The sequence below is a fragment of the Antechinus flavipes genome, chromosome 4, assembly GCF_016432865.1.
Source record: "Antechinus flavipes isolate AdamAnt ecotype Samford, QLD, Australia chromosome 4, AdamAnt_v2, whole genome shotgun sequence".
Taxonomy (NCBI): Eukaryota; Metazoa; Chordata; class Mammalia; order Dasyuromorphia; family Dasyuridae; genus Antechinus; species Antechinus flavipes.
In genome coordinates this window covers 148319364-148342038 of record NC_067401.1, presented here as the reverse complement: position 1 = coordinate 148342038, position 22675 = coordinate 148319364, and the positions used below count along the sequence as shown (strand labels likewise).

Sequence of the window (22675 nt, the reverse complement as noted above, 5' to 3'; positions counted from 1 at the left end):
CCATGTCCATCCAGTGCCTGGATGACTAGCTTCCTTCAAGGTTCAGCTCATATGTCACTTCCTATGGTATTACAGCCTTTCTTGGTTCTGTCGCTCCCCTCCCCCCCTTGTTGGGGCATTCGCCCTCTTGGAATGATCTTGCATTTAACGTATAGACACATATTTTGTATATCCTAGGAAAATGTAAGCTCTCCGAAGGCAGGAACCATTCGGGTTTTTGGTATTTCCGAGAGCGGAGCTTTACATAGTTGCATCTCCAGGGCTGGACCTAGAACATCCTTCAGAGCTGAATCTGGTACAATGGACGTTGGCTCAATTGAACAGATAACAGGGTGCGGGGAAGGGAAGTGCTGAGATACTGATTGCCGCGCTAGGTTTCTCGGTGCAAGGAAACGACTGTTTTCTCTCCGCGGGTAGGGCACAAAAGAGGGGCAGGTTGTCCTTCTCGACCCTGGGGCTAAGCAGTTCCAGTGCCCAGCACCCCGCGTCTAGGCGGGGGCGGGGAGCCAGCCCCGAGCCAGGAAGGTTCTTTTCTCTTTCTCCCTCCCTCCCTTCTTCCCTTTCTCCCTCAGGTGTCACTTTATACCCAGAGGTCTGTCCCTACCCCGGCCTCGAAGGGCGGATGTAACTTCAGCCCTTTTCATCCCAGAACCAATAAGATCTTGAGAAACTGCCGCCACACTAGCCCTTGACCAATAGAATCAGGGAACGCTTCTCGGTCCCCCGGCATCTCCGTAATCGGGAAGGGGAGGAGGAAGGGTTTCCCTTTTAGTATTGCCAGGAATGTAGATGGCGGCGGCCCTTGGTGGAGGGGAGGTGAAGTAAAGTGGGGGGGGACACAGGGGAGGGAGGGACGAGGACTCTGGCGAGAGGACAGGACCCCCGAGGGCCTGGTAAGTACAAGAAGGCCAGGGACCGGCCCGTGGGGAGGAGCAGTCTGGTTCAGGGCTGACCCCTCTCTACTTCCCTCCTCCTCTGGCGTCCTGGCCAAGACCAGGAGAGTCTGGGGTCTGCACTTGAGAAAATGGGCCTCTCCTGGAGGTCGTCCCGGGGGAGATTTGGAATGAATGGAAGGGGCTGGTCACTGCCTCTCTTCTCCTTCCCCTCTCCTTAATTATTCTCTTCCCTTAGGGCCCCTGCCCCAGGCTTCCCTTCTGGTGGGGTCCAGCTGTCCAGGAAACCTCCTCACCCTCACCCCCCACACGGGGGGTGGGATCCCTGGCCCACGGCCTCAGGTTTGCCATGCTTGGGCTTTGACCCTGAGCTTTTCAGCTCTGATGTAATATATATATTTATAGTCCCCGGGGGAGTCCCAAGGCCAAGCCAAATCTCAGTCCACTCCCCCTTCTCCTTCTGCCCTCTCCCGCCTCCCTCCGCTCAGCTGTTGCCTGGGAGCAGAACTTCAGCTCTATGCCCAGCCTCACCCTCCCACCCCCCAAAAGCTCCTACACCTGCTTTGTTTCCCCGGGAGCAGCTGAGCTGCTCAGCTTTGTTTCCTGAACCTCTTTCATAAACTTAGTTTGTTGTTGCTGCAGTTCCAAAGTTTGGTCAGTGACCATTAATTTATTAAGAGCTTATTACCTTCGTGGAGGGCTCTAAGCTTTGCAGATACAAAGAACCCCCCCCCAAAAAAAAAAAAAAATCCTTCCTTCAAGAAGCTCACAGTCTAATGAGAGAGGAAATAGGCAAACAATTATACAAACTATATACCAGATAAATTGGAGATGGATCATCTCCGAGGGAAATTAAGCTTCCTGCAGAAGGTTTTTACATGTTTCCCCTACATGTTAGGGAAACCTGGAGACAGAAATGAGAAAGAGTTCCTCATACTGTCTTGGCTGAGAAGGTAAGAGTAACGGTGTCTACAGCCTCTGCAGAATTGAATTATCTCAGAAGAAGTGCGAAATGTGCAAAGTTGGAGAATCCACCCCAAATGTTCATAGGGACTATTTGTACCCAACTTGCGGAAGGACATTCCAGGCTGGGATTGGTCTGATCAGCCAATTGACACATTGTAAATGGACTCTTAACATAAGGGCAACAACCAAACCAACCAATCAGGAATAATGGTAACTCTCTTACCTTCTCCTTAGACAACAAATTGAACACAATAGTTCCCATCCAGTAAAATCAAAAGTTCTTTTTTTTTTTTTTTAAACTGTTTTATCTAGTTCATATGTATGTATGGGTCATCCATTTTTACCCCACAATATCCTAAGGAACCAGTTGTTAGTCTACTTGAGCAACTCTCCAGTTCCAGCCATTCCCAGGGCTACTCCTGGGGCAAGGAGTAGAAGAAAATTTTTCTTATTCATTCTCGATTCAGAGCTGGAAGACTTTTAGTAGCATCTAGTCCATTTCTGTTATTTTGATGAGGATACTGAAGCTCAGAGTGCTTTTAATGTGCCGATAGTCATATAATTATCACACAATTAGTTAATAATAACAGCAGGTATTTATATAGCTCTCTATAGTTTGCAAAGCATTGTATAGTCACCACCTAACAGACCAGAAATTTTACTCTAAATCCAGCACTCTTTCCATTGCTTTGCCTAGTTCATTCAGCCTTAACTATCCCATACTTTTTATTGATCTTGTCAGTCTCCTATTATCCCTTTCTTCCCCTCTAGTTACCATGTGACTTCTCCAGAAGAGAAAAAAACCACTACACTTATTTTCCTTCACTGTAGGTATTTCTTTATCCTGATGAAAAAATGATTATCTGGCAGTTCTTATATACCTTTATTGTGGAAATTCAGTTTTAAAGATTTAAATTGAAGGTGTCCCTCAGATACTCCTTAGAAAACAGATATTCTAGCATCTCGCACATGAGATTGAACTATAGTTCATGTGTTAACAATCTAGAAGAGAATCCAAATGTTTGGATTTTTCCATTAGAACAATGGTTCTCAAAGAATTAGTTTGTGGTCTTTAAGGATCTTCCAGGTAGTTCATAATTATTCTTTAGTAATATCTATAACATGATAGGGCTATATTGCAATTTTTAGCAAGAATGGATAGTTTTTGGAGCCCTTATGATAGAAACAAAGTGGCTTGACCAATTAAAAAAAAAAAGATTAATTCCATTTATTCTGGCAATTTTGTCTGTCTTTAATGGACTCAGCTTTTCTCACTAGTGGTTGGTTGAGCAATTTTTTTTTCAACTATAGAAAGCTATTTGGGGCAGTGGTTCTTTTTTTTCCCTTGTATATCTGACAATATCAAGTAATATTTTCTTGAACTAGTATTTGAACTTTTAAAAATCTTGATGTATTTGGATCCAGCTTTTCAATACAAGGAAAAAATTCACTCAAATGATGAAATGCTACTGCCAACTGTTTTGTTGTGGACCTTTTTTGTTTCAGTCTCCGGTTCCTAAGCTTCCCCTTTTCTTCTACAGTCTATGCAGCTAGAGTTTCAATCAGTTCTACATTCTACAGTGTCATTCTCATCCACTTCTAGCTCCAGTTTTTGTGCTAATTTTAGAATATTGTTACTCACTTCTTCAAAATTTTCATCTTTGTCAAATCCATGAAGATAGGGAATGAACTGTGGGCCTAATTTTTTCCTAACTCTCTTCATACATGTATCTGTCACATCTTTTCATGTCTTAGCAATATTCCAGATTGAATTATAAATATTAGGACTTCCAGAAACCTCTCAATGTCAATTTCTTATTTTGATCCACAGCTGCAACTGCCTGAGCAAATGTAGTATGTGGCAATCGCTCCCTCATCCATAGATGGTATATTGAGGTAGTATTGGATGATTTACATTTTCATTAAAATTATCCAGCTAGACAGGGGTGACCTGGGCATTATCTAAAATAAATAAAATCTTTAAAGATGGTGTTATCTTAGAGTTAGTGAAATAATGCACAGTGCTCTGGGATTTTCTAAGTTGTGCCCAGGAACAGGTTTTAATTTGCAAGTTCTACATGCATTCCCGCCAAGCAGAAGCTTTGTGCTCCAGCATAGTTTTTTTTCCCTCCCTCAAAATATAGATTCAAAATAGCATTCTTTAATAAAATAGCCTGAGAATAAGGACCATCATCTATTATTTTTTACAGAAACTCTGAAAATGTCTCTGCCACTTCAATTTTTTCACCAGCAGCTTCTCATGACACTTACACATTATAAAATCCTGCATGATTTTAAAATTATGCCATTTAAAAATCATACTGCTTCCTGTAAATGTCTGTGTTCTTTCAGGGTACTTTTCTTTTAGATCTTCAATGAGGCTTTGAGACTTGGCTTAAATTGTCAGTAAGCTTAAAGAAATATTCTTCCCAGTCTGATCTTCTATCCATATAGTTAATATTTTCCATTTCTAGAATGGAACATTCTCTTTGTTTTGATAGATAAATAGATTTCATGCAAACACTGTCTTTTGCCTGCTCCTTTATCCAGGCAGCATTCTTCACTATGATGTTCACATTCACTGCCATAAGATTAAGTTCACGTGCTATCAATGACAATTTTTGTCCTCTTTCATATTTTCAAATTTTTTTTTGTTCCAAATCTATTGACTTATGCTTGTGAGATGGTTTGCTTTCCCCCTTAAGAGCACATTCGCCACCAACCATGGTGAAAATGTAAGTATAGTACTATTGGGAAAAGCACAATATCACAGTATCACTCACTGCCTATAGACAGTTGGGAATTGATTTAAAAGATGCTTCTTAGTTTCCCACCAGCATTTATGCTGCCTGATTTGTGCAGCTTCTTATCATGTTGCAGCATAGCATTTCCTTTGTATCAGGAAATTTTGCGTTATTTTTTGTAATTTTAAAGAAATTTTAATTCTTTCAGAATAATTTATGTAAAATTGAATTTTTCTGATGTGAATTTATATAAAGTGAGAATTGTCTATAGTGTGTCAGAATCAGGACACAACCCTAGCCAATAAGCCAGAATTTATTAAGCACCTATTATATGCCACAGCACTATGCTGATGCTGGGGATACAAAGATATTTTTGAATTTTTTTCTGGAGTTCACATAAGACCCCTGAGAAGTCTCTTTATATATCTGTACTTCAGTTTAATTGGCAAAATGCTAAAATATCTATTTCTCTTTTGCAATAGATCTTGTCCATATAGAGCTTACATTCTTTCAGGAGAGACCACATTTACAATCTATCTTGTCCTAGTTGCCATCATGTCTATTTCATAATCATTTGGTGGATGATAGTAGATGATAATAAAAGTTAATAGGAATACGTGTGTGTGTGTGTGTGTGTGTAAATGTATATGCATAGCTAAGTCCTGATCAGTACAAATGATGAATCCCCCAAAGTTGTCCCTGCATATTTCCATTGGGTTGGAGCCAATTACCATAGTTTGCATAATTATAATTTTGAATAATGTGAGTTTGAATATATGTGGCCACTTCAGAGGATTCTTTGTATGTAACAAAATAATTACAAGGTTATTTTTTTTTTGAAGGGGAGCCACTAGCAGCCATGGGGGTGGGACGGATGGAAAGGGAAGGAAGAAGCACGTGCCAGTAGTGGAGGGGACAGACAGTCCCCTGTGTGGAGAAGTGTCATGTATGGGAACAATAAGAAGGCCAGTTTGGGTAACAGTACAGCACTTGAAGGAGAATAATGAGTAATAAGGTTTAAAAGGTAGGTGGGGACCAGATTGTAGAGTGCTTTAAATGCCAAAAAGAGGAATTCATATTTTAAAGGAATTTAATTCTAAAGTCCATTGGAGTTTTTTGGATAGTGTAGTGACATTGCCAGATCTGCACCTTAGGACAGTCTCAGCAGCAAAGTGGAGGATTGATTGGAATGTGGAGATATTAGAGATAGAGAGATCAATTAAGCTTGATACAGGTCCCAGTTAGAGGTCATGAGGGCCTGAATGTGAGTGTATTGGCTCTATATAATTAGAAAGGGATGGTATGCCTTCCTGATGCTCCCAACTCCTGGTGACTTCCCTCCCTATTTACCTTGTATTCAGTTACTGTGTATATTGATTTTGTATTTATTACTTAAACTTATACATGTGATATAAACTTATACTTTGAGAGCTGAGATTGTTTCATTTTTTTTTGTAACCTTGGTATTTGACTTAGTGCCCTATTATTATAGCTTTTTATTTACAAGATATATGCATGGGTAATTTTTCAGCATTGACATTTGCAAGACCTTTTGTTCCAATTTTTCCCCTCCTTCCCCCTACCTCCTCCCCCAGATGGCAGGTTGACCAATACATGTTAAATATGTTAAAGTATAAGTTAAATACAATATATGTATACATATTTATACAGTTATTTTGCTGTACAAAAAAAATGGACTTTGAAATAGTGTACAATTAACCTGTGAAGGGAATCAAAAATGCAGGCAGACAAAAATAGAGGGATTGGGAATTCTATGTAGTGGTTCATAGTCATCTCCCAGAGTTCTTTCTCTGGGTGTAGCTGGTTCAATTCATTACTGCTCCATTGGAACTGATTTGGTTCATCTCATTGCTGAAGATGGCCAGGTCCATCAGAATTGATCATCATATAATATTGTTGTTGAAGTATATAATGATCTGCTGCTCATTTCACTCAGCATCATAAACAGTAGGTTTTTAATAAGTGCTTATTTATTGACTGGCAGATTAAAGAGATGTTGCAGAGGTAGGAATATGTTGATCCTTTCATATACTATGCTATTCTATTGAAATAATAATGCCTGATATTTTATGGATCATGCTAAGGTTTTTGAGATAATTTCTGTTTATCCGATTATCATAATCTGTGAAAGTGTTAAAAAGTTTTATTCTTCTTTGTGAATAAATGAAAATCTCTGAGTTAATCAGAGAAATGAACTTGCTGAAAGTCATAGAGCTAGCAATTATCTGAAGGGAGGGAGATTTGAACTCAGGTTTTCCTGACTCCTGGTGCAGTACCTGTCACCTACATTTTATGGTTAATACTTGATTATGGAGAGGATATGCTCTGGATAATAGAGTATGAATCCTGCTTCTGCCCATTTTTATCAGTGTGACCCTGAACAAATATAACATTATTTCATTTATCTGATCTGTCTTCTCATTTATAAAATGAAGAGATGGGACTAAATGAAAGATGATTCATGGCCATATGTGGGGCAACTCTCCCAGGTAAAGGCCAAACCAGGTTAAAAATGTAGTTGAGAAATATTTAACAAAATAAATAAACAATAATAAAATGTAAGTAATATTACATTTAAAAACTAAGGCAACATGTGGCCTGCAAGGGTCCTTATGTACTATTTAGTGGCCCCCATTTCTTTTCAGCTGATACTATTGAACTCAATGATTCCTACTGTTCCTTCTAGCAATGAATTATATTACTTTATGGAGAGAGTACTTTTTTTGGCCCTGACTCAGGATTTTAGTGTTGTGGGGAACACCCAATGAAGAAACCCTCTCTACTTGAAATTCATTGTTTTAGTTGTCTGGGGACACTAAGAGGTTAAGTCATTTGTCCATGGCCATCCACACAGCCAGGATATGTCAAGAGACAGTATTTGAACTTCAAATCCAAAAATCACATTTATTCAGACTACTATATATTTAGGCTACTTTCATTTTCACATTAAATCTTCTACCAGAACTAGGAGCAGGAAAACTGAGAGATGTTAGTGAGGGGTAAAGGGTCTTGAATAAACCCTTGAATAAATAAGAACTGATGGAGTTTGAGTCTGTCCTCCTTGTGAGGACTTGGGTAAAGGGAGAATACTGATCCAGAGAACAAGGGTCAAAGCAATAGGAGGAGACAAAGAAGAAAGCACTTTACATTTCTATTTTGAGCAGTTGCTGAGGAGTGCCAGCCCTGGGTGCCGAGAATCATTCTTCTGGAAAGCTTAACTCCTGCCTAGCTAATGATGAGTGAAAGTGGTATTCTGCATTTCCCCCACTGTCCCCTCCAGAGAGACGGACTTAGGAAAGAATTTGTGTGGGGAAAGAAGGGAACACTAAAGTAAAGGTTCTGCAAATTGGAGGCTTTATTTAACCTAGTGTTTTGAGTCCAGCAGTGTACCCTGGAAGAATAAGGCTGTTGCCAGGGGTGTATTTTGCTTCCAATTTTACAACTCTTGTTGGGGGTGGACAATAGCAGGCGAAAGCAGCCAGTCATCTTTCCATTAAGCAGGATAAGCTGTAATTGAAGCAGAAATGTGTTTTTCCTCAAAATGAAGCCATTGTGGATGGTGGAGGGTTTTTTTTTGTTTTGTTTTGTTTTGTTTTGGCCATCAGTGCCCTTTAAAGGTAAACTGGCTTTTATTGGGGCTACTGAAGACAGTAGTAAACAGCACCAATTACCTGACATGACAAGGGTAAAGGTCACTTTTGAGTTTTTACTCAAGGTGCAGATGTCTGTTCAAGGTGAAGTACCCTTGGATCAATCAGCCCAGTGGAGGAGACTGCTGCAGGGGCCAAATGGTGTAGTCTACACCACTTAAGCTCACTCTCTTCTATAAGTGGAGTTAATGGTATCAGCCTTCCTGAGTAGGAAGAAGATGTTGAAAAGAGGAAGAATAAGTACGAGAAAGATCATGGAAAGTCATACAATTATTACAGTCTCACATTTAGAAATCTGTTTGTTTTTTTTTTTTTTATAAAAACCCAAATATATCCATTTTGAGGAAAATGAGTTTCAGAGAGATGGAATGTCTTCTCTTGGTCTCAGCTGTTAAATATTGGAGCTGAGTCTTGAACCCAGGACTTAGGGCTCCAAGTTTTATGTTTTTTCCACCAACTTCACTGCTTTAAATAGATTTTGCTGTTGAAGCCCTGACCCTAAGGTCAAGGGGTTTGTTGCCAAGTACAGAGAGAGAAGGCTCTGGCTGAATCAGAACTGGAAGCTGCCCATGCAAGGTCTCCTGGCTATCCGTGGTGCCCACTCTAAGATTTTGTTTAAAAGAATTTTAAAAACTGGATCATTCAACTCCTTTTTACCCTAAACATCTCTTGGGAAGCCTTTTAGCTGCCTGTTCCATTAGATTGCTTTCAGAAGGACTAACATATGATCCTGTTATTATATGCAGCCACAGGAAACATCTCCCCCTTCCTTTCATGTTTTTCATGACCTTTAAGAAATTCTGATTTTAACAGATGCCACAACGTAGAATGTGAGAGGATTGTATATGAAATAATGAATCTATTCCATAGAATCATATCATAGTATCATATACTTAGATCGTATCATAGAATCATAGTATCATATACTTTTAAAAAAGTATATGTATGGATAAATTCAGCAAATTTGCCTTACAGTTCTCCTGCTTGTTTGTTCTTTCTTCTGAACTTCCTTCTGTTGTATGTGCATTTAAAAAATTAATATTTTTCCTTTTTTCTTGCCTTTTTTTGGGGTGGGGATCACTATTATTCTTCTCTCCAAATTGTCTCTCCTTTAAAAACAAGAAAAAAGGAAAAACAACTTTTATAATAAATAAACTTAGTCAAGAAAAACAAATCTGTACCCTGGCCATGTCATTGTGTCTCCTTCTGCATCTTAACCCTGCCACCTCTGTCCAAAGGTAGGTAAAACCTGTTTTATTGTGGGCTCTCTGGGGATCTAAGTTCTTGAACTTTTCAAAATTGTTTTCCTTTACCATGTTATTATTGGATAAATTCTATACTTGTTCTACTTATTTCCCCATGCATCAATTTTGTACAAGTCTTCCTGTGATTCTCAGAAATCATCTCTTTCCTCATTCCTTAATAATTCATTAATAATTTCATTACACTCAGATACCAAAATTTGCTCTGCAATTTTCCAGTTTTCCTTATTCATCCCCACCCCACCCACTTCACTTTTTTGTATTCAAAGCTAAAATTTATTTTGATTTCCCTCCCTGGTGATGTCTTTCCTCTTAATCTTTATACATACCGCACCCCCCCCCCTTTTTTTCTGTTGAGTTTAATGTATTCCTATATTTAATTCTGTGTGTATTCATGTAAATGAATGTGTGTTCTTTTTTTCCAGTGTCATGTAAGAATAAGGTCCATCTGATTCCTCTACCACTTCCTCTTAAGTTTACATTATGAGAAACAGAGTAAGTTCCATCTCTTTCCTCCTTTTTACACTAATATTTTCCCTTCATTATCACTTTAAAACTCCTCTAACAAGCAATCTACCCACAGGTCCTTTGTTTTACTTAATTTCTCAGCCCCTTTGAAAACATTCTGAATGGATATTTGTTTCTCTTTTTCTTGGAATGTTAGTCTTCCATCATTTTATAATCTTTTCCAATTGCAGATCTAAATTCACCTTCCTAAGTCTCTCTTGACTCCTGTGTTTGTATTTCAGAGTTCCTGTTCAGGTTGGTTTTTTCATTAGAAGTGCTTGGAAAGACTTGTGCTTCATTAAAGGTCCATTTCCCCTAGTAGGATTATATTCAGCTTCTTAGGGCAAATTATTCCTGCTACTGGGCCTATTCTTTTATCTTTTGTTATTTTGTATTCCAAGATCTCAGGTTTTTAGTAGAAGTTTCCAGATCTTGTATGATCTTGACTAGTCCCTTTCTTGAACCCCTCCTTTCTGAATGCTTATAGTATTTTTTTTTCTTCTTTGATGTGGGAGTTGTGGGAGATGCCTGTGGCATCTTGGAAACTTTCTCTTTGAGGGCTCTTTTCAGGGAAGGATGATTAGAGGATTCTTTCTATATCTTTCTTTTGCCTTTTGGTTCTAAGTTCAAATACATCTGGGCAATTTTCATATATGATTTATTGATAAATCATGTTGGCTTTAAAAAAAAATTGTTTTCAGACATTCTAAGTAATTCCTAATGATTTTCCTTAACCTGTTTCCTATGCGTTGTTTTTAATGTTAAATGTCTTTCATTTTCTTCTCTTTTTCAGTCTTTTAATTTTATTCTAATATTTTTTAATTTTCGTGAAGTTATTGATTCCTATTTGGTCTATTCTGGTTTTCAGGGATTCCATTTCTTGGGTAAGGTTTACCACTTTTTCTTCAAAGTCACTTAATTTTCTGTCCATTTTTCTCTTGAGCTTTAATTTCATTTTTTATTGTTTATTTTATTTCTTCTAAATAGTCATGTTATCCTTATGTAATCCATTTTTCTTTTTTGAGCCCCTACTTGAAATTATTGAGTTATTTTCTTCTGGGTTGTCCTTTAGAATATTTGGATCTGTAATAATTCTTTATAGTAGTAGTTATCTTCTTTTTACTCATATTTTCAGCCAGTTCTAGAATTGGAGCTTTGTACTAGAAGGCAAGCTGTCTCCTGTTTTGCCTTTGAGTATGTTGGTCAACCTTGCTTCCTTTTGAATTTTGACTTTCTAACCACTCTGGAGCTTTCTCATAGGAGCCCTATTTTCTTGTTTCCTGGTTACAGAACTTTACTGGTTACTTAAGTCTTCAGTTGTGTTTGGGAGACTTCTTTCTCGTTTTGGGGCCTGGCTTTTCTGGCAGACCCACTTTCCTATTGCTATAAGTTTCTGACCGACTTTAAAAAAAAAACAAAAACGTGATTCTGGAGTAGAGGAAGACACTTGCTATAGATTTTCATTTAATTTCTTAGTCATTATTTGGTCTGTACTATTTTTAGGTTTTTGCTGGAATAGGAAGTTGGGTAGCCTGCCTTCTAAAATAGTTCCCTCTTCCTTTCTATTTCAGATACCATCAGATTAGTCTAAAACTCAGCTCCAAGTTAGGACTACTGTACAAGTCTCCTATTTGGTCTTCTTACTGGGGATTCTACCATTGTCAGATTAATCTTAAAATCAGAGCATAGGGCAGCTAAGTGGCACAGTGGATAGAGCACCAACCCTGAAGTCAGGAGGACCTGAGTTCAAATCTGATCTCTTAACACTCCGGCTGTGTGACTCTGGGCAAGTCACTGAACCCCAATTATCTCAGCAAAGAAAAAAAAAATCAGAGCATATCATATATTAAAAATCCTGCTTATAACATTTGTTAAGGATTCCCCTCTGCCTAAAGAATAAAGTTCATACTCCTTGGCTTTTAAGGTCATTCATAATTTGGGCTTGAATTTTTTTTTCTCATGATATAAATCCTATATACCTTTCCATGTACCAAGTCCCATCTCCTTCATGAAACCTGCCCAGAGCATCTGACCCTAGAACTGTCTTTCCTTCAAAAGTGGAACTAGCCTTTAAAGCCTTAAGCTTTAAAAATAACTCCTAAGTTCGAGTCTAGTCTAGTAGACTAATGTATGAAATGATGGAAGAACATCATCTCTTAGAAACATCCTCTGTTTTTATCTTATCTTTATTGTACTACTCTGGTCCTAGTTGACAGCATAAATGCTTTATAACTGTTAGGATTCCTCATTGGATAATTGTGGAAGGAATTTACAGAAACAATCTTCATCTGGCTTCTTTGTGATGACTCCTCTGAAAAACGCTGGGTTACTATGTGGGAACCTTGGCACTAGGCATAGAAAACATACCTCAAGGCCAACTGAGTGTGAAGAATAGGTCTGTGGAGGAGTGGGTCTGGCCTCTCAGGAGCCCATTTCATTGGACTGCCTAAGAAAAAAACATGGCTGCACCCCAGAGCCAGTTCACTGCTTCTCTTTTCTCCATGGCCCTCTTGGGTTACCTCTGGTTTCAGAGTATTGTTTAGAGGTGGGAAGAGAATAGGGGTGGAGCTGGAAAAGAGCTGGCCTTGGATCTGGACTGTTCCATCACTGATGCTGGCCTATGGGGAATCTGAATGAGAGTTTCCGAGGAGTTGGCTGCTTCTGAGCCTCAGGCCTCCCTGCTAGGGTCCTCAGGACAGGGCTTTTGTGTTTCTTGACAGCTCCTTTGTGAGCCAGTTCCTCTGAGGTTTTTTGGCTGTCCCCTCTTTAAAGAGGCCCTGAAGCTGCTAAGCCCCAAAGGTAGCTGTTCCAATTGGCAACTTTCCCCAGGGGAGTCCAACACTGAGTCTGAATTCCTGGGTCCCCTTCTGAATTTGCCATTAGCATTCAGTATATCCTTGGGGCATGTTCATCTGGGCATTTCCCCCTTTGTAAATAACAAATATTCCTTTCTCTACCTCAGTGTCTGCATCTGGTTCTGAGCTGGTTGGGAATTAGATGGTAAGGAATATCTTGTACACATTCTATTTCTGTTGAAAGACTCTTTTAAGAAGAAGTATCGTTCTTTGTAAAACTCTGGCATCTCAAACACTAGGAACAATTGAAATGAGGACTTTCTGCTCCCTTCAATCCTCAACCCACGTTGATCCCTGAAGACAATAATACATCATCTTCCCCTCCAACTCTGTGTGATCAGTGACATCTAGATGATGACAGGCATTGTGCAGTCCATTGTTTTGCTGCCACCTAATCTTAGTAGCAAATAAATGCTGAGGTCTGGTCAGAGGGGTACTGCGGAGGAAACTTCACAAGGAAAACCAGACCAAAACTTGGATGCGATTGCATCAGTGCATGGGCTGAAAGAATGGTTGGTGTTTGGACAGGAGGAGGTGATCTCCAAATCCCTGCAGTGCATGGTTTTCTGGGCTGTGTGTGCTGCATGGCAAACATGTAGGTAGGGCATCATGTTAATTCTTCATCACTCTGCCGTAGGACAGCTAGGGCAGCTGAGACGGTGTAGTGGAGAGAGAGCATCAGATCTGGAGTCAGGAAAACCCGAGTTCAAATTCCATCTCAGACACTTACTACCTATGTGACCCTGGGCAAGTTACTTCACTCTGTCTCTGTTTCCTCATCTGTAAAATGAGCTGGAGAAAGAATGGCAAAGAAAGCTATGTCCAGACCTCTCAGAAACCTTTCAGAAGAAGGGTACTTTCAGAAGAAGAAGCCCTATTTCCCCACTCCATTCACTTAGGCCAAGCACATCCTCATGTGGCCTCCTGCTGATGGCGCCCAATTGAATAGAGAGAGAGATCTAGGAGTGAGGGTGGGAGGGTGCTCTTTTTGGCATAATATCCACCTCCTTTGCCAGGTGGCCGTATTCAAATCGGTCAGCAAAAGCTTTGGGGTCATTGGCCATCCTATAGCTCCCTAACCTGTGTCTGGTAAGTTCTTACTGAATGTAGATAAATTGCACCAAACTGGGGGAAGAGGATGTTGTGGTGTTGTCCCCGCCAATGGAAGGCATTATTACAGAGGCTTCAGAGGAGAGTAGCTGGCCAGAACCTAAATGTATAAAAATAACTGAGTGTTCAGCTTCGGATGACAGCAGAACAATCATGTGACCACCCCTTAAGCTTTATTCCACCCTCTCCTTTTCCTTGATCTTTCATATCCCTTCCATATATCAGCTCCTGTTCCATGAGATGTCAATCCCATTTCTTGTTTCAAAAAACTGTACTGTTATTGGACTACTTCTAGATAGATTGCTAGGAAAAATCCTGGAATGTGGGCACTATACTAAGTAGGAACAGTTAGTCTCACTGCCTTCTCTGTTCCCATCCGAGTATGTGGGAGCACACATAAGTGGTTAATCTTATTACTGGCTACCACCCCAGCAAGCTGGATGTACAGGTGGAAGCAGTCAGGGGTAGTAGAAAGCATGTTGGCTTTATGGTCAGGAGTCACCAAGTTCTGCCGTTTACTACCCTTTGTGACCCTGACCAAGTCATTTAACCTTACCCTGCCTCAGTTTCCTCAAATGAACAATGGAAGAGTTTATTCTAAAAAACTTTAAAGTTCATTATTTATAATTCAGAATTTGTAATTCATCAAAATTATGATTCTAAATCTGTGATATATGATTTCCCCTTCTCCCTGCCTCCTTTGTTCAGGTGATGTGGCTGTGACATAGCCACTCGGCCTTGTACATGTGAAAGAGGACCCTCTTGCTGGGTCCTTACCACATTCTTCTGGGTATGCCTACTGCACTTTGGAGCCATGGACCTGAAGAAACACCAGGTAGGTCTTTATTGCCTTGAGGTTATTTCTTTTTCTCTGTTGGATTCCTCCCCTCCATTCAGTCCTTCAAGTTGATTTCTGTTTATCTGGAGGACTCTTTTGGAGACTTGAATTTTAAATTAGTAGGGAATAGAGAGGGCCCTTTTAATGTGATTATTCTCTTCCAGTGATGGGGTCATGTAATATTACTTGGTTGGAAGGTAGAGAGGTAGAAATTCTTGAATACAAAATAGACAAATGAGGTGGAATTAATGGATAGAATACATAAAGCTATACTACGGTTTCTGATTAGCATCCAGAGCAGCTTCTTACAGCTTTTGCCCAGAGGGTTGTAATTTGGATTGTTTTGATGTTTACTAGGTCTTGCCAATTGATTCATATGAGTTTAGTTGACTACCACACATGGCCTCCCTGACTAAAGAGAATAATCATATAAAGATGGGGAGAATCCAGAGCACCTTTCAAACTCAATTAATGGCTTTGTTATAAAAGTAAGTCTGGCTGGTGGCATGGATTTTCAGTATAGTGTTCTACCTTGTCCTCACTTTAGAATAATTTTGTTTATGCCACTGACACTAATGGTGAATTGAGAGTTGGGTGTTCTCTATGTGCAACTACCAGACTGTCTTTGTATCTTATTATAACTCTCCCATCCTTCTCTGTCAGGAAGGAGGTTTTGTTATAAACAGAATCAGGAATTTCCTTTCCAGTGGTTTTGCTCTGAGCTGCTTTAAAGAAAAAAAATCTAATCGTTGACGACTTTATTAATTTAATCTTGTTATTCTTTTATTTTTGTTTTTCTTAATATTTTATTTTTTCTAATTACACATAAAAACTTTTTAGCATTTGTTTTTCAAAATTTTAAATTCCAAATACTTTCTCCCTCTTCTCCCTGTTCATTGAGAAGGCAATGAATATAGGTTATATAGGTATAGCCATGTAAAACATTGCCACATTAGTCATGTTGTGAAAGAAAATACAAATTAAGAAAGTAAAAAAATAGTGTACTTCAATCTGTGTTCAGATTTCATCGATTCTTTCTATAGAAATGAATGGGGTTTTTTTGTTTGTTTGTTTGTTTGTTTGTTTGTTTTTGCTGAGGCAACTAGGGTTAAGTGACTTGCCCAGGGTCACACAGCTAGAAAGTGTTAAGTTTCTGAGGTAAGATTTGAACTCAGGTCCTCCTAACTTCAGGGCTGGTGCTCTATCTACTGTGCCACCTAGCTGCTCTGATGGATGGTATTTTTTACCACAAGTCTTTCAGAACTGACTTGGATCGTTGTATTGCTGAGGATAGCTAAGCCATTCACAGTTCATCATTGTACAGTATTGTTGTTGCTGTGTACGATGGTCTCCTATTTCTGCTTACTTCGCTTTGCATTAGTTCATATAAGTTTTTCTAGGTTTTTCTGAAAGCATCCTCATCCTTTCTTATAGCACAATAATATTCCATCACAATCCTATAAATAACTTGTTCAATTATTCCTCAATTAATGAGATATCCCCTCAGTTACTGCTATGAATATATTATATGTATGTGGCCTTTTCCTTTTTTTTTTTTTTTTTTGTCTTTGGAATACAGTGGTATTGCTGCGACAGCTATGTCTTGATAAAGTGTACTGGCAAATTTCCTTCAAAGATAGTAAAGCAGAACCATTCAGTAGCTTTTCTTGTTGGTCTGGTACTTGCTTATATCACAGAAGGACAGGTGGAAACTAAGATATCATCTAGTTATCTGAGTTCCGTGGCTGATACTGTTGGACACTGAAGTGTGGTCAGAGGGGAACGAGATATATGTCTGCCTATTTGCTGTGCCAGTAGTTTATCTCAGCTGATTTCGAAGTTAATCTTATCTGTAAAAATCTTAGGAAAGAATTCCTTATAGCTATAGATCTTTAGCCCATCCCTGGCTCTTATGTAAGAAGAAAATACTGTTGTCTGGATTGACCCTGACGGTGAAACACCATTTCCTGTTGTCATGGGGATCAAAGTCCTGAAAAATCCACTGGCTGAGCCCAAAAAGAGTCTGAAGGTTCATCTCTGGGAAGTTATTTGCTCATGTTTCCTCTGCATCTTCCTCCTTCCCTTCCTGAGCTGATGAGACCTGGGTGGGTGTATCATCAGCTGCTTGTTAAATAAATGTATGCTCTGTGTGAAGCATTGTGTTACCAGTGGGCAGGCAGAGAGGGTCATTCAAATCCAGTTGAGAAGTGGGGACAAATATAAAAATAGATGAATAGCAATACTTGTTCAGGTAGCATGTGCCAAATGAGTGAAAAAAATCAGAGAAAGGATTCAGAAAAGGGATTTTTTTTTTGGAAGACCTGGGTCTTGAAGAAAAGGCCAGATTTATACATATGGATTGGGCACAGGTATGAGAGGGTAGGTGAATGAAAGAGGCATAAGCAAATTGATTGAAATGGGATTGTTTTTCTTGTGTTTGAAGAAAAATCAGTAAACCAGTTTGACTCAAGCAGATTTATGTAGAAAAGTAGTGAGAAATACATTTGGAGAGGTGGGGTAATAGCCAAATTGTAGAAAACCAAACTAAGGAGTTTGGACTTTAAATGGCTGATGATGGAATTTTTCTGTTCCCTTCCTATTCTGGCTGGAAAATTATAATTTATATTTGCTAGGGCCAGATCTGGACTTTCTGAGCCCAGAGTGGGAAATCAATCTTCTTCTGCCTCTGTGGTGTTGGAAATGTATGAAGCTGGCCTGATTGTGATTAGTAGCTGGGTAGCTTTTCTGCTGGCTACAGAACTAAAGATCAGCTTGGCTGATACTGGCTGATTTCTTGACCCCTGACTTCCTCCTTACTTTTTCAACATCTATTGCTGTGTTTCCCTGTATCTAATTCCCTTTTCTGCAGCCCACAGTATATCCTATAACAGTGGCTGTCCAAACTCCTGTCTCTTAGAATTAGTGTTTCTATTTTCTATTGCTGAGAAATGAGTGCTATGGCTTGCCATACACGACATGATACAGTATCACTGGTCAAAGTAGGCCCTGTGAGCTTTTCTTCCTAGGTTACATCACACAGCACCAAGGGTTTAGCTAGCCATCTCTGCAACTGTGTCTCTTTAAATGAGTAATACCACTATGTGGTCAGCCTCAGCAGCAGACGAAGTTGGTCTTCGTGGTTTGGGAATATCAGACAAGACTCTTGTGGGCTGACTCCTGAAACTGCTGCCAGATTGTATAAACAGAAGTGATCTGAATAAGGAGCTGACTGCCCTTCCCTGTATCCTCTGAGTGGTTGAGAGTGTTGGAACTTCACCAGTATTCACCTTTAGATTGAATTGGTCTTCCTTTCTGTCCCCATTATGCCAGTGAGTTTGCCTGGGGCCCTACCTGGAGCTGTCTTTGAAAGGGGGAGGGGAGAGGCCAGCTTGTATTGTATCAAGGTTCTTTCTTCCCTCCTGTGGCATGGAATAGTGTCGTCTAGGAAACGGAGTACCCTAGAGAAAGATGCTCAGACTCATTCTCTGTCGCTCTTCTGCTTCTCTCCTCTTTGCAGTTATAGCCATGATGCTTTAGGTTCTCTTTCCTATCATATCTCTCTGAGGTACTATCTAAAAAGGCAGCTGGGACCATCTATTCTAATGGCCTTTCATCTCTTCTTCCCCCATATTCCTTTTGCTTCCAAAATATTAAGCCTTTTTGTTTTTAAACTATCACATTCATTTCTAAATACATTCTCCTCTCTTATAGCAAAGATTTTAAATGAGAGGGGGAAGCGAGTTATAAAACCAACCAACAGACACGTTCAACTGTACTGGTTTGGTACATGCAGTGTCCCATATCCATAGTCCACCACTTTTGCAATGGATGTGTGGAAATGCATTTCATCAATTCTTCTGGGGCTACCCTCTTGCTTCTTTGAGCCATATCTAAGTGTTTTGTGCATTGCAAGAATGTTCACTCACTTAAGACTGGGGCTTCTACATCTCATGAAACAACTTGTTAATTCTGTTAGTTAATTCAGTCTGAATCCTAAGTAAGATCCCTTGTGTGTGTCTTGGAGGTGAAGTGGTCTGACTATCCTTCAGGAGAGCTCCCTAGCAATAGTCCTCCAGGCCTGTCTCACTCTGGGTTTGGGATTTGTCATCACTTGCTCAGCATAATGACAGTCTCTACTTCTGCTTAGCTGTATGTGCCTAGGCAAGTCACTCAAAAATTCAGTTTCCTCATCTTTAAAATGAGGATAATAATACTTGTACTACCTATCTCACAGGATAGGGAGGAACTGCTTTATATATTCAAAACACTATAAATTTGAGTTATGATGATTCTCCCCCCCCCAAAGGAAAATAGAGGGGAAGGGGCGCATCCAGATATTGCATGGAAAAAGGACTTTCATCTAAGCTAGGCTTATGACTTTCCCCTTCTTTGTGGCAGTTCTTGCTTCAATTAGTTACTTGACTCATCTAGGCCTAAAGTTCTGTTTTCTAGCTTCCACTGCCCAAATCCCTTCTAATTGAGGATAGCCTCCTTCCCCCACTTCAATGTCTTTTTCTCATTACAGTACAATACAGAATTAAAATTCTGTATTGCTGTTTTCTCTTCCTTCCTTTATTCCCAGGACTAGGAACCACTGCAGTAAGGAAGTCACTCCAAGCTACCTTGCCCCCCATCCTTTTTCTTACCTTTCCAAAAGCCTCAGAGATAGTGGAATAAATGGGCCGTAAAGTAACCCTTGGGGAGCTGGTGACCATCTATAGCTTCTGTAGGGATGCCAGTTTCTGTGATGCTTGTTAACTCCTTTCTCTATCCATATCATCTTTGAACATACACCTTCTGTTCTCCTGATATAGTTAACTCAATTCTAGTGGTTTCATATGACAAATAGGCCAAGCTCCTGATTATCTGGCAGAACACTATACAAACTTTGTCCTTACTGTTCTCAATCTCCTCCCTCCTTTCTCTGTCTATTCTGCCTCCCACCCTCCCTCTTACCGCTGCTGCTGTTGCTGCTGCCTCCTCCCTCCCTGAATCTTCAGCGTGACTGGAAATAGGCTGAATTAATCAGCAGATTGGAGCAGCTCCTGATTCTCTGCAGCACCGAGCTTCTAGTTCATATTCTCTCTGGCTTTCTGTGGTCGGTTGGTCTGTCTGTCTATTTGTCTCTCTCCTCCTCCTTTCTCTTTCCTCTTCTCTTCCCTTTCCCTCATTTCTTTCTCTCTCTCTCTCTCTCTCTCTCTCTCTCTCTCTCTCTCTCCCCCTCCCTTTTTCATCTTTCCTTCTCTCTCCTTCATTCCTTTCCCCTTCTTGTCTCTTCCCTTCACCCTCGACCCCCTCTCCTTCTTTGTCCTCTAACTCTTCTTCTGTCTCTTTAAGAACAGTATTGGAACTTGTTTTATTTAACTCTTGGTTACTCAGGTCTTATCCTCGATGCTCTTTAAGCAGGCAGAACTGTGGATGCCCAATCAGGGCAAGTGCAGCAAAGTGAGTATGCTTCATTGGTTTTCATATTTCTGTTGAAAGTGGCTTGTCTCCTATTTTGCTCTTGTCTTAAGGTCTGTGAACATTTCAGGGGTCCTGAGAGTAATAGTTAGAATAGCTTCAGGTGGAGCAAAGGCAGTCAGGCCTTCCCAGGAACGTACCAGGGCTTCCCAGTCAGAAAGCTGATGTACCCATTGAGTTGGCAAAGAGGCTCATGAGTTGGTTGGAGAAGATAAGAGGAAAGTCAAAATGACCCAGCCCCAAGCTGAGTGAAAACATGGACAACATCTACTCTGGCCTGCCTGAGGGGCATAATGTTAAGGAATGTCAGCATTCTATTTCCTTGAAGATAGCATTGGGGAAGTGTGTGAAGCATTAAATCCATGCCTCCTTATGGTTAGAGGGTAGAGAGATGGAAGGATTCCTTTAAAAATGTGGATATATCCTTAATATCTTCCTGTTTCTTAGTGGCTCTGGAAGATGGAAAGAAGGAGGTAAGAGAAAATGCTAGAATTAGGATAAGGAAGGTTTGAGGGAGAAAAGACCTATAGGTTCAATCTTGCTGTCTTTTAGCTTCAGACAGAGTTGATTTGCTAAAAACCAGAGATTTTTTGGTCATTTCTCTTAAAAAAAAAAAAAAAAAGGTATTATGAACTAGGAAATAATTAATAAATGTGGTTATTTCCATATGCAAAGAAGGTCAGGAAAAGATTGTATATGAAACTATTAATTTATGTACAGCTTTTAAATATATACATAGATAAATTTGATGTGATGATAACTTATATTATCCTACTTGTCTGTGTTCTCTTATGAGCCCTTTTTCTTTTCTTTTGTATTTCTAAAATGTTTTATTGGTGATTTTTTTCTTTCATTTTGCCTCTTCTTTGTTCCTTATCCTAGAAAAGCCCTTCTTTGTAACAAATAAATGTAGATAAACAAACAAAAAAATTGTGTTAAATTGGGCATGCCTGAAAATGTCTCATTCTGTATCTATAGCTTATCACCCTTCCATCAAGCAGTGGAAGGCATGTATCATCTTAAGTCTTCTGGAATCATAATTGGCCATTTCATAGGATTCTTGATTTTCAAAATTGTTTTACTTTATAAAGTTTTGATTATTTCATAAATAGTTCTGTTGGTTCACTTCACTCTGTATCAGTTCATACAGTTCTTCCCAGGCTTTTCAGAATCCATCCTTTTTTACTCTTTCTTGCTGTATAATATTATATACACATATAATTTATTCAGTTATTCCCCAATTAGTGAACACCCAATTTTCCAGGTCCTTACTACAACAAAAAATACTTCTATAATAATTTTGATATATATGGATCCTTTCTCTATATTTTTGATATATATTGAGGGGTATAATCCTAATGGTGTTATTACTGGGACAAAGAACATGCCTAGTTTAGTGACTGAGGGTATAATTCCAAATTGCTTTCCAGAACTTTTGGATCAGTTCATAATTTCCCCAAGAGTTCATTTTCCTATAGCCCCTCCAATAATTTACATTTTACTTTTTTGTCACTTTTGCCATATAGTTTTAATTTATACCTTAAGTTCATCATCTTTCTGTCAGGAGATAAGTAGCATTCTTTGATCAGTATTCTAGAGCAGGATTCAGAAGGCAAACTGATCTTGCCAGCTATGGACTGAGAATGGTTTTGACATTTTAAAATTGTTTTTTTTTTTTTTTTTTGGCCCCTAGGCTATAGGTTGTCTACTTGTTCCTGAGTTTTGTTTGGTCATTTCATAGATCAGAGTTCTGAAATCTTTCAAGTGTGTTCTGTTTCTTTACAATGCTGCTGTTTGTGTATAAATTTTTCTTGTTTTTTCTCACTTCACTCTAAGTCAACTCATAGAAGTAATCCCAACCTGGCCCATTCATAATTTCTTACAGCACAATACATTTATATAACATAATTTGTTTATCAGTCTCCTCAGTTGATATCTCCTTTGTTTCCAGTTATGTTCTACCACAAAAAGAACTATTATAAATATTTTTGTACTTATGTACAATATTTTTGTTCAGGATGCTTTGTATTTTTCTTCTTTCTTTGGGGCATGGATCTAGTAGTGAGATTTTTGGGGCCAAGGGGTATGTATGTACAATTTACTGAAATTGGGAGTTTCTTTCAGCAGGTAGATTCTTCCTATTTTTACTTTGCCTTCTAATGCTAATAAATTAATCAAGGCAATTTTCTTTTCATGATTCCTTTAAATATATTCAGATTTCTCAAAGAGTCTAATAATTCTTATTATTTCCTTGACTTGTTTTGAAGGCCAGGTATTTTAGATGATAGGTTTCTTATATTTACTTTTGTTTTTTCCAGTCTTTTCACTTAGTTCTGTTCTTTCCTCTTCAGATGCCTATTGGATAT

The 22675-nt window shown here is 39.2% G+C and overlaps 1 protein-coding gene across 8 annotated transcripts in view; it reads left to right on the top strand.

Moving 5' to 3' along the window:
• The first annotated feature begins 849 nt into the window (after positions 1–849).
• TMEM94 (transmembrane protein 94) overlaps positions 850–22675 on the top strand; it is a 47528-nt gene continuing 25702 nt past the window's right edge. For 4 of the 8 annotated variants that reach the window (XM_051995096.1, XM_051995094.1, XM_051995093.1 and 1 more), the window contains exons 1-2: positions 19853–19944; positions 20226–20291. In XM_051995096.1, the coding sequence (XP_051851056.1) occupies positions 20238–20291 (54 nt within the window). In that variant the 5' untranslated portion in view covers positions 19853–19944; positions 20226–20237. Of the gene's footprint in view, positions 894–14716; positions 14844–19851; positions 19945–20225; positions 20292–22675 lie in introns of those variants that run through there. The other 4 variants (XM_051995100.1, XM_051995099.1, XM_051995097.1 and 1 more) reach the window with 3 other exon arrangements.